The 15576-nt window shown below is 34.6% G+C and overlaps 1 protein-coding gene across 11 annotated transcripts in view; it reads right to left on the bottom strand.

The window, feature by feature from the left end:
* The window catches only part of LOC100647024 (phospholipid-transporting ATPase ID), a 68955-nt gene that overhangs the window by 5853 nt on the left and 47526 nt on the right, over positions 1 to 15576 (bottom strand). For 8 of the 11 annotated variants that reach the window (XM_048406747.1, XM_048406746.1, XM_048406745.1 and 5 more), the window contains 7 exons: positions 11164 to 11758; positions 4894 to 5371; positions 2497 to 2555; positions 2162 to 2374; positions 1545 to 1750; positions 1293 to 1448; positions 562 to 1204 (listed from right to left, as the gene is read on the bottom strand). In XM_048406747.1, coding sequence (XP_048262704.1) covers positions 562 to 1204; positions 1293 to 1448; positions 1545 to 1750; positions 2162 to 2374; positions 2497 to 2555; positions 4894 to 5371; positions 11164 to 11268 — 1860 coding nt within the window. In that variant the 5' untranslated portion in view covers positions 11269 to 11758. Of the gene's footprint in view, positions 1 to 561; positions 1205 to 1292; positions 1449 to 1544; positions 1751 to 2161; positions 2375 to 2496; positions 2556 to 2802; positions 3112 to 4893; positions 5372 to 11080; positions 11759 to 15576 lie in introns of those variants that run through there. The other 3 variants (XM_048406753.1, XM_048406756.1, XM_048406755.1) reach the window with 3 other exon arrangements.

Below are 15576 nucleotides of genomic sequence, written 5' to 3'. Positions count from 1 at the left end.
AACAACTTTTATTTGATATTTACTCACTTAACATAGTTATACTATTAAGTAAAATAAATAAAAATGTTCATTTTAATGAAATCTCGGGCACCATGTCAGTACATTATATCTTCGCCTTATAAGCAATTGCATTCTTTCTTGATAACAAATATGAAATGAATGAAACCGATGTGTGGATATATCAATGCTAGATGATTAAGTTTATTAAATATAATAATTTGTGATTTGAAAATATAACAAAGAGTCTGTAATTAAGCAAGTATCTTTTTTAAGAAACAAACTTGCCATTCCAAATCAATAAATTATCTATATTTCTTGATATAAGACATGTACATAACGGAGGAACTCAAACAACACTGAAGTATTGAAAAATATAAATCACAGTGAGTCTCATTGTAACGATAACAAAAATATTGAACTTAAAAGTAAAACGTTACATTTTTACAAAATCATTAAAGCTAGAGAAAAAGACGACCGATTTCTTTATACAACAAGCTAATAATAACGTACCCCATCATCCGCATCGAGTCTGATTATGGATAAAGAGATAAACAGACTCACCTCACTTACATCGACGACTTCCCCGGTAACATCGTCGATAATGTCCCCATAACATTTTCCTGCCACAGAACACTTGTTAAAAGTCATGATATTCTGTGTTAATGTTCCGGTTTTATCGGAAAATATATATTCTATTTGTCCCAACTCCTCGTTTAATGTAGTAGTCCTTGCTTTAGCGTGTGTGTTCGTAGGTGCATAGTACATCTCTTCATCCCAGTTGATCAAAAACGACTGAACGAATCTGATAACTTCGACACTCACGTATAAACTGATTGGCACCACTGTGTTCAATACGATAGCATAAGAAAAGAACACAAGCAGAGCGATCACTGTGGCACCTGCCATAGGCTCGTTAGGCACCAATGAGTCCCAGGGTAGATACACTTGAAAATAACGGCCTACAAGACTTTCCCAAATACCACAGCCGATCATACAGAACAAACACATAGAAAGTAAGAAGAACACTATCCCGATGATGAGAAGATTCAGCAGCCTATCTATAGAAGTCCTCTTAAATTTGGTCTTCCCTGAGTTTTGCATTAATTTGGTATCCTTGCCTGCAAAGATGACCACGCCATAGCACCATTGCGTGTTTCGGAGCACGCAACCTCGTAATATAATTTTGTCGTTGTCCAATGGGTATCTGTAATGTATTACACATAAAACAGTTTTAACATATGTGTCTTTATATCATGTTAAATGTAATAGAACTAACGGGAACGATTACTTACTTTCGTCCTTTCCACGTAAGAGTACCATCAAATTTATTCAACAAATTATTAGGAGTTTCGCAAACAATTTCTCCGTCAAATTGACCAATCAATTCATGATTATCCATCATTTCGGCAGTTTCAGGTAAACATTGCCGACACTTCAAATTCGTCTCCCTAAAATGACAAAATGTATTAGCATTTTTCCATTCTTACTCTTCCCTGTCTCTAAGCAAAAATACTGTATCACGATTTCAATAAAAAGATACTAACCCATCTAATTCTGCGGTTTCGATATAACAAAGACCATTTGGCTCACTAGTAGATAAAAGAAGCACGTCGGCTGCGACAAATTGATCGTTTTCCATTCTAATTACATCGCCTACTTGCACTTGCGACCATTTCTCTTCACGAAGACTAGTACCTCGCAACGTTTGAGATTTGCGATTGTTCACTTGCGAGTCACTGCTGTGCCGTTGCTAAAGAAACGAAATGCGTTTAATTACGTCTTCTCATTAGGTTCCATACACTTCATTTTCATAGTATCATATTTTTATAATCGTACGAAGGTACTGCTAAATGATACAAAATTTAATATACTTAAATCTAATTAATTAATAGCTAACTGCTGCTATAGTAAATACAATAGAGTGTAAATAATTTTTCTAGCCACTATATGATCATAACTCTACTGTTCTTCTCGCTGTTTCTTCACGTTTGTATCTCTTGAGGTATCTTATGTAGAAAAAAACATGGAATACACGAAGATTATCTATTAGAATATAACATCAATTTTGTATTATATAGACTCAAGGAGAGCAGCAGTATTAGAAATATACTTTATATATTGGTTACCTAGAAAAATAATTTCGCAGTTTTGATCGACTTACAAAATCGTCGTAGGCATCTTTGACGGCAGTGAGCATGAGCACCCCTATAAGGGGTATGGCTGTGGTGATGGGGGTCAAGGAGGAGATAGCGGGGATCATCTGAAGCACCAGCAGGCATAGGAAGTAAAAGTTAGCGAGCCGCTGAAATTGCTCGAACAAATTTAACGGTAGGAACGTCAGAACCGAATACTTGGACGTCTTGATGTAGTTGTTCTGCAAGAAAGATGAAAAAGAAAAACAAAAATGAAACGAGTCTTGTCATTATCGGTACTGTTTTCTCGAGCTTCAATTATTGCATGGAAAAAAGGAATTACGGGACCGTATTTCGATCTTACCGCATAATTAAACTGTGAGTTGAACTCGCGATTATTGGCGCGAATTCTCCTCTCCGTTTCTGAAAAAGAAAAAGAAACAGACATGATATTGGATTGCGATAATTATAAGATCATCAAATTATACGTAGTTGTTCGCACAAAGAAATTCAATGATTCTCATTTTAAACGGTATGGTCTGTGCAGTTTCCTTTTGCATTACGATAATGATCTCAATTTTAACTATGGTGTATAGTTATTTAAAAAAAATAAGTGTTTAGCAAAATAGAAACTGGATATACACCCGAAATTAAAATTAAATATACACACCGTTGAATCGATTAAAGTGAACTCATTCGTCGCATAATACATATACGAGAGGTGGCCAAGAGCACCAGGTATTGCGGATTGCATTTTGGAAACAGAATGAATTACAAGATTACGTAGGAATCACCAAGTTGAGTAATGTGCTATAGTTTTTCCTTGACATTCGTACATTATTGTAACAGTTCTATCCAAATGTATGCTAAAATGTATAAATGTCGTTTTTTCGTTTCGTTACCCATGCGGTTTGATTATTAATTTTACTGCAAACTCTTAGCAGGAAATATTGAATGCAAATATTCAATATTATTTCTAATTAAACGTTAATATTTTGTAAGTGTTATGAGATGTTTCATGTAAAACACTAATTTCTATTTCAAATTATATATAGAGAATCTTGTATATTTAAAATAAAACTATAAAGAACTTTTGGAGACAAATCGTATTGTGTCATTTTTAGAAAATAGTTTCGTCATCATAGATACTACATGTAAATCATTATATATATATATGTCCTGTTCTGTCCTTTATGGAGTTGAAATGACCTTGTTCCAATAATAGAATAATAAATATTCGATAGTACTGTTAACATTTAAACAATTTTTACAATTCAGATTTTCTGTAGTAATTTAATTATAATGTTGGCAAAAACTCAATAATATGAGTTGAGTCAAATTTAATATAGGAAATGTAATAATACAGAAATTGTACGTTTGCAACTTTCTTACATTCCTCTAATAACGAATAAGATATACGTAGAATGTATTTATTATTCTACTCAACGTTTTGCTGCAGTCACAATAATAACCTCGTTCTACCAATTACGCAATACGGGCATTTGATCCACAAAAAGATAAAGATCTTAGTCCTCTGCTACTTTGTAGCTGTATTTTGAATATTCCTAATAAGAATAAGCTAGTATATTACAACTAGAAAATGCTACATAAAAAGATTGCAGAGAAAGTATAGAGTGTTAATTTTTCATACGAAATTTTATTTCTGAACGAAAAATTGCAATTTAGTATGCAAATTGCAAGTATTGTAAATTTATCGGGTATCATTATAAAAGCGTAATACATGGAACGTGATTATGTCGAGAAGAGAAAAAAGTTATTTTCGATAATTTTTATATTAATAAAAAGAAGAACAGTGTCGAAGAAGAGCAATTTTATTTCATTGTTTAATTTTATTATTGTTTAATATCGTAAACACGAACGGCGATATAAGTAGTGCAGAGCGATGTCCATTAGACCGAGGTATCGGTGAGGTCACGCTTAAGTGCACGCGTACTTGAATGAATCTTCAGCATCGATTTGCTCGAAAACAGAATTTCGTATAGCAGAAAGCCGTTCTACATTTCGCATTTGTTTTTTCAATTTACATTATTGAGTTGCATGATATTTGGGATAAGGCAATAAATATTGTTATCTAAACCTTCAATAATAAAAATGATTTAAAAAAAAAAGAAGCAGAATTTGAAAGGAGCTATTACATCATCAAAATCGTAAAGATTCCTTCATTCGAAAGCTTTCTTCTTTTTCCAAAATTTTCGTAATTTTGCACATACTTGAGGTAATAATTCTTATCTTTTTCTCTATACATTTTCTGAACTTCTCGATAAGAAGTGTTATAAAATACTTCGAAATTATTTTCCAGAAAGACACATTGGAATGAAAGGAGCATAAAACACCGATCGATAGCAAAACTATCAGAAATTCAAGTTCAAAATTGGATCGTCAAAAGAATTCAAAGACTTTTCTCGGTTCTCGCGAAATCAGCTCGTATAAACAATCTTTATCGTGGAATTTAGTGGAATGCTGTTCACAGGTGGCGCCTCTTACGCAGCTCTTTCCCTTCACAAGTCGTAGCTATAGGAGAAAGGAAGCTCAGAAAGGGAACAGCGAATCTAATACCGTTTCCTTCGTTTCTCATTTCAACCTTAAAGCAATCTTAATTTATAATCAAGTAACAAGGCCATTTCATTCTTGAATAAAACTTCGAAAACGCTGATCCAATCAATTATAGCCCGGACACGCTCGTATTAAAGAAAACTGTTGGCAAAGTTACATAATGAAAATTCGTGAGTAATTAACTCACCGCTGGAAAAAAAGGAAGTGCTACGTCCTATGCACTCGGTCGCGGGCGGTGAATTTGGCGGTGCGGAGGGTGAAGAAGACGCAGCGGTAGACGAACGGTACCTAGTGCCTTTCCAGATCACCAGCTTGCCTAGCACGGTGAGCAAAGATTCCCTTAGGGTGTTATGCCTGCTCGTGCCACCTAAGCTGCTGGATGAGTCTCTTTTCGAACATTCGCCAACCGCCTCGACTTCGTCGGAAGACGACGGCAGATTCACCACCGAATGCACTTGGCTGTCGGTAGATTCCAACTGTAATTGTTGCAGCTGCAGTTTTTTCCTAGTTTTTCGACGTTTCTTCTTTTTTCGTCGGGTACCAGAATTCTCGTCATCATTGCACACTGACGCGGCAGTCGTCGATCCTTTCCGGCTATCTTCCGCGTCCGATTTTGTCGCAGTGCACGCTACCGAGACTTTGTCCGCCTCGTCGCAGTCCTTCACCTTGGTTATCACACGACAACATTGCGTTACAGGCTTCGCGATGGAAACGGGTAACGATTGGTCGAGGACACGCCGTTTAACACGACCAACGTACCTTCCTCGTGGCTCCCTATGTGCTCATTTCAGATTTTTCCACTTCTTTTTTTATTTTCGATTTTTTCATTTTTTTGTTTTTTAATTTTGTTCTCCTTTTTTTTACGGTTCTATCTAATTTAAAAACTTACATGTAAGTTTAGTGTACATTCTTTGATCATCCTTAACGGTTACATATTCAGATAACGTGCGAACATATTTGATTCAGCAATCTAAATTTAGTTTGATATAAAATCTTTCACCCTCTTAATGGTTATATATATAGGTAATGTGATCGTGTTCGAACATTTAAATGTAAGTTTGATACGAAGTAGACTAGGTATGTTTGCTATGAATGGATCTGTTTAATTTATCTTATTTTAAGAAGTATATTTTATGCTCCTATTGCTACTTCAGATCGAATGTTAACAAATAAACTATTCTAAAAACGGCGAAAACCTGGCCTTAGCTTAGGCATTTGTAGTTTATAAAAGAAATCCTTAGCTTTAAGGAAAGAAAGATAACGCTATTAGACTACTTGAAAGATTTAATCTCTAATTTATAATTCTTTCATCATTGTTAAATATCTCGTTTCAACTCTACTTTTCTAAATAAGTAAGTTTTCTCTAAAAACATCTTTCTGCTATAAAAAGAAGAAACATTATATGGAAAGAAAATACTCATTAAAATAACCGTCCATTTTAATTCATTCGGAAACTGAGTTGTCATATTCGATCAGTAAAACGGGGAAACGGTTGTGCAAGAACGCAGAAGGTATAATTATAGATCGTGAATATTCATCGTTCGGTCTTAAACCAGTTTATATCTTGGAGAGATTAGAAGAATCGCAATTCCCCACGTACCTATAGCTTGTTCCAAAAGTTCTATTCTCCGATCCGAAAGAGTTGGGAATTGCTACGAAAGAGAATATATACGATAGGGATTTAAATAGATTTAAACAAGAGTAATCGAACGGCATTCACGGTGAATCATTAATGGTCGTGATTTCTATTTTCCCTCGCTGTTTGCACAGCCTCAAGGAGAAAGGAAAACAAGCTAACGATGCACAGGTTACTGGGAAGATCTATTTCGTCGAAGGGAAAAAAGAGTCAGAATACTGAGTGGAAAGAGAGTTCCCTAAACGCGTCTCTTTAAATTTGTTTTTTCGGCTCGGAGCAAGCTAAAGGATCGACTTATATTCGCATTGTTGCACCGCGAATACTCGAACAAATTCTATAGTCATTCCTTGGGAAGATGAGACACAAAAGTTTATACATATGTACGATTGAAAAGACATGCATGTAAGAGATGGAGGGTTAAAGTAGTTGATTAATTGAAAGAAATTAAAACTTTTACTGAACTTTGAAGAATAATGCGAAATAATCATGTTAGACTATTTAATCATAGAGTGATCGCGATGGCAAATCCCTTACAATTACGCTTTGAATGATACGTTTCTAAATGTAACAATGTTTGTAGAAATCGCTTGTATTTCTCGTGTGACAAGTGCAAAAGTTGAAAAAAAAAGAAAAACAAATTTTTTTGCCTATTAAATAATTTAAGAGCGAAAAAGTTCAAGGTTTTTATTTTACATATTATTCGACTAATATTAACGAAAGATAAAAAAAGATCGGCAATTAAATAGTGCAAAATAATACTCTTACTTAAATCTTCAAAATTCTGCCAAAACATTGACATTCTCTTGAGAAATGGATTTTCTAATGCGATTCTGTTATCGTACAATCGATCACAGAATGATGAACGCTTTATCGAGCAAAAACAATCTACAAAGAGCATGTGAATTCTACATGTAAGAAGTTATCGATTGGTTTCCATTTTCCGTAGTAGACGCCTCTGACCGGTCTCTATTATATATGCTTATAAGTACGTTATTGGTGAGAAGGGTATAGAAAAATGATTAAATATCGTCGTCGATGCTCCAGAAAGCGTCGCATTTGAAAACTGTTAAAAGTGCAGGATAGTAGAATGACTTGGTCGCGTGCGAAAATGTGTCATGGACAGCGTATGATACAAGTCGACAGACTTTTCCGGCGTCTGCAATAAAGCCGCGATATGCAGATGACCGTAAAGTTGAGTGGCTATAACGGATCTTTATTGTGTTACGCAGATCCGTTCGAGTTACCGTGCTTAACGCCATTTATCGAGGATTATTACACTCCATTAGGATAAAGTATTTCATATATCCCTCATGTTTCTTAATTTCACTAACTATGTTGCTTCGGTTATTTACAAGTCGACTGAACATTTTTTTAACGTTGTACGATATTTCAGGCGTGAAGAAAATATGAAAAACTTATTGTTGGAGTACACGATTTGTCGCCACAATTTTATGTTGAATGTCTTCTTAAAACACTATAAATCTTTTGCCTTTGCTAAAATTATTATTGCGAAAGTAAGATTGGAAGCAAGATGGAAATACAAAAGCTCAAGAATCACAGCTTGGTTAACACCATTAAGGTCTAATTCTTTATTTCCAGTCAATTTATATGATTGAATTTTGTTCTCTGACATCATAACTATGAAAGGGATTTCCAAGAATTTGCTCCATTCTTTCTTTCATTTTTTCCCTTAGATTTTACGTTTTGCGCTGTAAATACTGTAATTTGTATGAATACTATAAATACCGCGAGCAGAAACTTTTTAAGGACTCGAAGAAAATTTATGATAATATTAATTAAGATTAAGGTCTGTCTGTATGTAATTAAGACTTATTTCTTTGATGATAATTAATGGTAAGATTAAAGATCAACCGGAATCGTTTACCAAGTCTCTCATAAATTCAGGGAACAGTTCTCGTTTGAAGATGTTACCATTTTTTCTTTTTATTAAAGTGTATACTTGTATAGAATTTATATCGTTCTAAATTGCACATCAAAAAAATTGCTAGTCACGTCTGTTTAACTCAGCGAATATGTACATCTATTGGAATAATAATATTTTCACTTCAATTTGTAAAATCATATAAATGATGGAATTATGTAAATCTTACTTAAATGAATTATTCTTTAATTGTTTTCAACGGTACAAAACTACATATCATTATTTTTTGTTATTTTCATTGATATAGATGCATATATATAAATCGAGTATAAGATCCTTGATGAGATATAGAAGCGAATGTTAATTTCTTATAAAGCCATTATAATTTTAGAAACAAATTTAGCGTCGATTCAGAATTATGACAAATATCTTGATCGATTTATATGACCAATCTATGATATCGAAAAAAAAAAACGTTTGTGTGAAGTTTGCTTGACCACTCTGAAGAAATTCTCCACAAATTGGCTCATAAATACCTCACCACTTCTTTATTCTTGCAAGTTGGTTAATGCTGCACGTAACATTCATATTACGTACAACAAGATTAGACTTGCGTGGAAAGTCGGTAAGAAATAGTGGAAAAACCGTACGAAGAATTTATTTCAAGATTTCCATTGAAGGAGGATTCGAACTGGGGACCTCCGCTTTACTGAAACTGGCATCTTACCGATTGACCTAATGCTCACCTTACTCTCTACTTTCATACTTCATATAGCATATATATAGTATATATATGTAGAATAAATTACATTTTATGTAAATTACTATTTTCCATTATTTTTTATTTTCACGATATGATTTTATAATTGGTTTATAATTGATTTGATTTGATAATGTAGTTCTATTTTTTATTTTATCTATTCTTAAATAATTTAAAGAATGAATTCACGTAAGGATTCCATTGATGCAACAATTTGTACTTTCGTTAATCGGATTTCAACGATTACCTTGAACGTTGATCATTGCTTGGTTAGCGCGCATGGTCATGATGGCATATATGTATTTATTATTTAACTTATTATGACTGCGTGAAACAAATTTGACTATCGTATCGGTGATTATTTTCTCATTTAAAGACTAGAAAATAAATTGTTCAATTACTACTGCATAGTAAGTTGTGTAATTTGTTACAAATATAACCTCCAATTATTTCTTGTGCTCATATCACGAAATATTATTTCAATATATGTTACAATTCATTTCTTTAAAATATAATTTGCTTGATACTAAAATATTTGCATAAGATATTCAACGAAACTATTTAAAAGAAAATTACTACCGCATATAAAAGTGCGGTATTAATTTGGTTTAAAAATTACGATACAATTTCCATAATATTTCCATAAATAATCATTTAATAAGAACCATTGAATGTTTTTACACTTAAATTTTTATAACTTATTACAAATTATAAATTTTTATAACTTTTACAACTAATAGCAAGGAGAATAACGAAGCGACCCGATTCCGAGAGGGATCACCCTATATATGTATGAACTAAAGAAAAACCAGACTCTAGATATATATCTATTTACGGGATGGCACTTAATTGAAACAGTTCATATAGCGATTGCAGGTTAATATATGATATAACCCCAAGGCAGTTGGCTTATTCGCACGTACATCTATCTCCTAGTTTTACCTATGACAGATGTTCTGGGTTTGGTTATTAATAACAAATATCATATTAATATTTTCAGAGTTTGTAGCATATATTCTAATTGTAAAATATTTTCAATATGTGTATGTCAATAAAATCTCTTTAATGCAGTCAGTAGGATCATAAACTCACTAGACGCAGAGTAATTTTAAAAGTCGCAAAACGCGGCGCCATCGTATATTTCCTTTTTTCACTTGTCATTGCAAAATTTGCTTAAACTTACAAGCTACTTTGTTTTCTTTTCTCTGTACGTTTCATCTGAGAATGGTAAACGAGGTGAATATGCCGTCGCGTTATGCGTTAAGTACACAAACATCGGTAAGACGACGGAAATTTATGGGACTTTCATATCGAGATACGTAAACACTAGTGCATACGAAATAACATAGAGACACTATGCAGAGCTTACATTTCAAGTTCCAATCAAACTTATAGTACACAACAAGATTTCAGAGAACTAGATGAAACGAACAATTTTATACAGATTAAAAGATGACGTTATGAGATGTAAAAAGCATATTTCTTTCTAGAAAGGCACGAAGATCATTTTCCTAATTTAGGGAGTATTCTAATACACTCAGGGAACCACGTAAGAAGTGCACTGATCGTCAAACGGCACACGACAGCCACCGAACGGAAATCCAATGAAGGTATACAAAAACATACAAGTTTTTAACGACCAAGAAGGCTAAAGCCTCAAGTACTTCTCAAAAATTAAATTTCCACTCGTTCAACGCTTGATAACGACATATATTTAATTTTCAAAAAGTATATACGCGATAATAAAAACGGAACGAAGTTCATGATACAACTCGAAAGCATATTATCATGTTCATAGAAAATTAATTTACCTCGTTATACTCGAATGATCTATTCTTGATATTCAATTGATACAAACAAATACATATTCGAATTTTAGTGAAAAAGATATGACATACGATAGTCGTATATTTTTATAAATTATTGTAAGACAGTAATCGTGTCATTGCATTACCAAGAACTAAAATATGCTCTACTAGCGACCTCGCGCTATCGGCTACGTAATTAAACGTGACTTCAGGCAAGTCTTTGCGTTTTTGCCGAAGCCACCGCGCGACTTCCGTTCGTCGTGTCCTCGAGAGGATTGGAGGACTCACCTCGAAGACCTCGAGTTCCAGCGTGTCAACCTCGACGCTCATCGTCTATCCTACGCAAACTATAAACCTTGTATAAGGCCAACCTCTTCTTCCTCGTGGCACTTTAGCCGTGCCGACGAGACGATGTCCGCCTCGCCTCTTACATATTTCCACCTGGGTCCCTCCTCTTCTTCGTCCTCGCGAATCATTGCAGGTGCAGGACGGCATTAGCCTGTTAGCTCTGTTTTCGTTGAATCACGATGCCTGTTTACGTTCACGTTTCTACTAATCATTCGATGGTTGTGTCTTTTAACCGGCATCTTTTTTCTAATAGTAACATGTACTATTTTGTGTTACGAGGATCTCACTATTTTTCGTGAATAACCACTTAATGAAGTATCACCGACAATCCGATGATTTTATCGCACGTGTTTTTCAGTTTTGATTTGGCCAACGTCGTTGGTTAGTTCACAAGAAATCGTCGTAGCGTAATTTCACGTTGTTTCCTCTACGATGATTCTTCTACCGAAGGAACAACAAATACGTAGCGATAGTGTCACGTGACAATATCAATACAATGTTTTCGTAACGAAGACTGGAACCATTTGAGGTCGTTGAAAGAAGATCTATCGTAACAAGGCGTAATTTTCGATATCTGCTAGTGATGGCGCGGACTTCCTACGTGGTTGAAGGGGGTTTCTGTAAAGAAATCATCCTGTCACCTGATCCTGCGTGCATATATAAGGATTCGTTTACCGTTACACGTTCGTAAAGTGTCATTACTGCGTCGAAATATTGCGTGGAAATTAGGAAACGATTTCGAAATGTTAACGCTAAAATTGAATCATCCGATTGTCTGAGGCATGAAACATCGCAGAGAAACATCGGCCAGAAATATCAAGCTATTTTTGTTTAAAAAACACGTATGTTATGAACACATTGACCTCCGCTTAACGATGTTACTTTCATTCGTGTTTAAAAATAAACTGAAAAATAAAAGTCAAGCAATGTTTTCCGTTGTCTATTACGAAAGATTCTTGGCAAATTTAAGTCAAAGTAGAATTATCGCTTCCACTTCATACGATGTCGAATGTATCTAACGTAACCCTCTAACATGGAATTTGATTAATTATCAGGGAACAAGCATTGCAATCATCTGTAGAGGTTATTTCTCGATTAAATCGTTAACGTTATATGTAAAATGAATGGGAATGCAGATACTGTACATATACAAAAGCGTTACGTTGCTTATATGCGGTTACGTATAAATTTTATACTTGTTGCATGACATGTGGGAACGCTGTTCAGTTGCATAGGATCGATATTTAATTTATTATCGGGGAATTTCAGAGATCGACATTAATTAAGAAACTTCAGCGGAACATTGTTTTCCGATGTATGCCTAAATAAGAACATGGCCAACCTATTCCTGGAATTTTGTAACGCTACGACAATATTACATTACACAGAATTTAAATGATATAGGTATCTGCTCAAGACTAATTAAAAATGTACGAATTTATTTTAAAACTTCTAAATTCCCACAATAAAACGTTTTTTAAGAAACCTAATTACAAAAGCAAATGCAAACCAACCAATAATATTGTTACTAAGATAATAATACTATTTCTATGAATAAAGTACATCGAGATAGACTCGTATGTTACAGAGAATGAATTTCTGTCTCATACGATTACGTGTACATCTGAATTACGTAGTCGTCACAATGGCATAAAAGGCATAGAGCTACGAGTATACTACAATAAATAACGAAACGCGTGTGTATTTTTCGTTTGATAAATAAGATTCCCCTTGTTGAAGAAGATAGAGGGGGCTAGGGAAGAAGATTCAATTTAACAATGCCCTCCGTTGATAGAAGGAGCACGCGACCAGCGCGAATCCTTTTTAACAGCGATGTTTTCTTCGCTTGTCCTTGATTCCGTATACACGAATGATGTCAACGTGTTCGACGAAGCCGCTTTGGGCGTCTACGAATAAAAATATCCGGTGTGTGTACCTCCTTAAAGTATTAGCGGTTCGCCACGGTGTGTCTTGATCTATAGTACGGCTCGAGATTTCCAGGGAATCCATGACGAAGAAGAGCAAAACCGCTCCGCTAGCCGATCTCCTAAGACGCGAGAGCTACGATAATGGCTCTTACGTAAGATGCCAGTGGCTCTCAATCGGTGGCAATTCTGTTGTCGTTTTCGCGGAAATTGGTTTTACCGTACGAACACAGTCTGATGTTTCTATCATTGTAAATACGCGACGACTAGACTGTATGGACGCACCATGAAACTATTTTGGAGTGTGCGGCCGATGCTACTAACTTTACCGAACGATAAATCGGAAGTACGCGCGCACAGTACACTAACGTTCATAAGTATCTGAACGCTTTGGTAGATTTGTTTTTGCAAATTAATTACGGGTTAAACTCTAGAAGCAATATCTATTATGTGCTTTCTTGTAAAGTCAATAGACTATAGATTTAAATTATCTACTAAAAATAACAGTAGTATATATTTTCAATTTATAATTAAATATACAATTCGTCCATACCGACCATTTCATATATCATTGTTTGAAATAACGTGGTAGTCTGCCAGTCTAAAAGAATCTTCTTTATTTAACTTAGAGCTCAGAAAATTAAACTATCTTTTGTGATAACAAAATATAGTTCCACTAGCTTGGATTATTTTAGAAAATATATAAATATCTTATCGCGTTATAATATTCTATTATAGAACAGATAAGAATAAAGAACAGAATCATTGTAAACTTTCTATCCCCAATTTCTTGATTAAATTATATCCTGTGGAAGAAAAGCAAATTGTCCAAATACTTTAAGCGGTATTGTATAGGGTATAGACGGTAGAGCTCGTATTCAATCGCCTCTTGGTATCTTTCGAAGGCTTTCAGCCGGATCAATTATAAGATTTCTTAATGTGATTTTATGCTACGTCATCTCTTTATACGAATAATCATTGATTGTCCTCGAAATTCTCTTCTAATACCGGATACGCTCGATATTTTCGTCCATACGAAATCAAAATACACACCCATGTTACAATCGTAAATATTGTTGATTACAAAAACGGGCGCATACGTGACGGAAGTTCATCGCTCAAAGCAAATTGATCGTTTCACGGACTTTTATCGTTACTCTTTTTTTTCTAGGCACACAAAACAGCACGAGATGAATAATCCTTTTTTTTTCGTTCTTTTACTTGTTGCGTGGTACGACAAGGCAAAACATTTTTAAAACCCTCTGATCTATTATTATCGTTGTATAAGCAAAGTGTTATAGTTTTAATTTAATAAGCGACGCGATGGTATAACACGTAGTTAGCATATAAATGTAATAAAAAGTATATTATAAGTTAACGATGAATTGAAAATGAATGATCCGCAAAACGAAAATTGTTGAAATTTCTAAACTCGAATCTCTAAAGTTAACCCTGCAACGAACTACCGCAACACGGCTGAAACTTGCAACGAGATTCTTTATGATTCGTTTTAGCAGGGTTCACTTGAAATTTGCTTGAAAATACAGCCTCTCGCCGTCTCAATGATAATGGAAAAGCTAGAAGAGATCTCGTTTCCACGCCCTTCTTCTATTACGTTATTTCACTTCAGAAATAAACCCGGAGTTCGAGAAGGCTCTCGGCAGATTGTAAATTGGTTCTTGAAAAATGAGAAATCGTGTCGACGCCACGTGTAAACCTATTACATTAAGAATGAAGTGAGAGAAATAAGAAAAAAAAATAAATAAATAATGGAACAAATTTCCACATACAAATATAAACAGAAAAAAAGGAACAAAAATTCAATTTATCCTCTCGCTCTTTCCATTACGAGAAATCAATAACGTGTCTTATTTACCGGTTCGATCGTGCCTTTGCAATATAAGACTTTTCCAGTCTATACGATTGTTATATAATCCACACTTCATGCAACACATAAGATAACAGCGCTAAAACTCATTAACGAGAAACGGCAAATATCACTCGCAAACTTTTTACTTTGGAAGCTGCCGGTCTTAAATCCAATAGTTGGCACTGATTCAGCTAGTTCGAGTTATCGACATCAATGAGAAATACATATCTGTTTAATTGCATCTTTGTGGTAGCCAAATATAACGATTTCGTTCTTCGTTTCTTTTTTCTTTCTTATATACATCATCAAAAAGAGGAGTAAAAGAGGTTCCCTTACTCTTTTTTTTTTTGTAGAAGAAAGGAAGGGCAAATGTTAATGAGAATGGAAAAGTACAGACATTTGCGTTGTATTTGGAAAGTCTCAAAGAGGTAGGCGACGGAAAACAAAAAGGGTCGCAATTCCAATGACAAATGGAAGGCGTTGTTACACCATGCGTTTCCTCCGTTGGCGAGGAATTTTAACGGAATTTAGTACGCACGCTGTCATAAACGGTGTCGCGATATATAACGAGTTTAGCGAGTTTCCAAGTATCTACAAAATGACAAGAAGAAGACATAGAAGTACGAATGAGTACGCAATCC

This window comes from Bombus terrestris, chromosome 6 (assembly GCF_910591885.1).
Source record: "Bombus terrestris chromosome 6, iyBomTerr1.2, whole genome shotgun sequence".
Classification (NCBI taxonomy): domain Eukaryota; kingdom Metazoa; phylum Arthropoda; class Insecta; order Hymenoptera; family Apidae; genus Bombus; species Bombus terrestris.
Note: the sequence above shows the minus strand (reverse complement) of the source record. Positions and strands in the feature narration are given on the sequence as shown.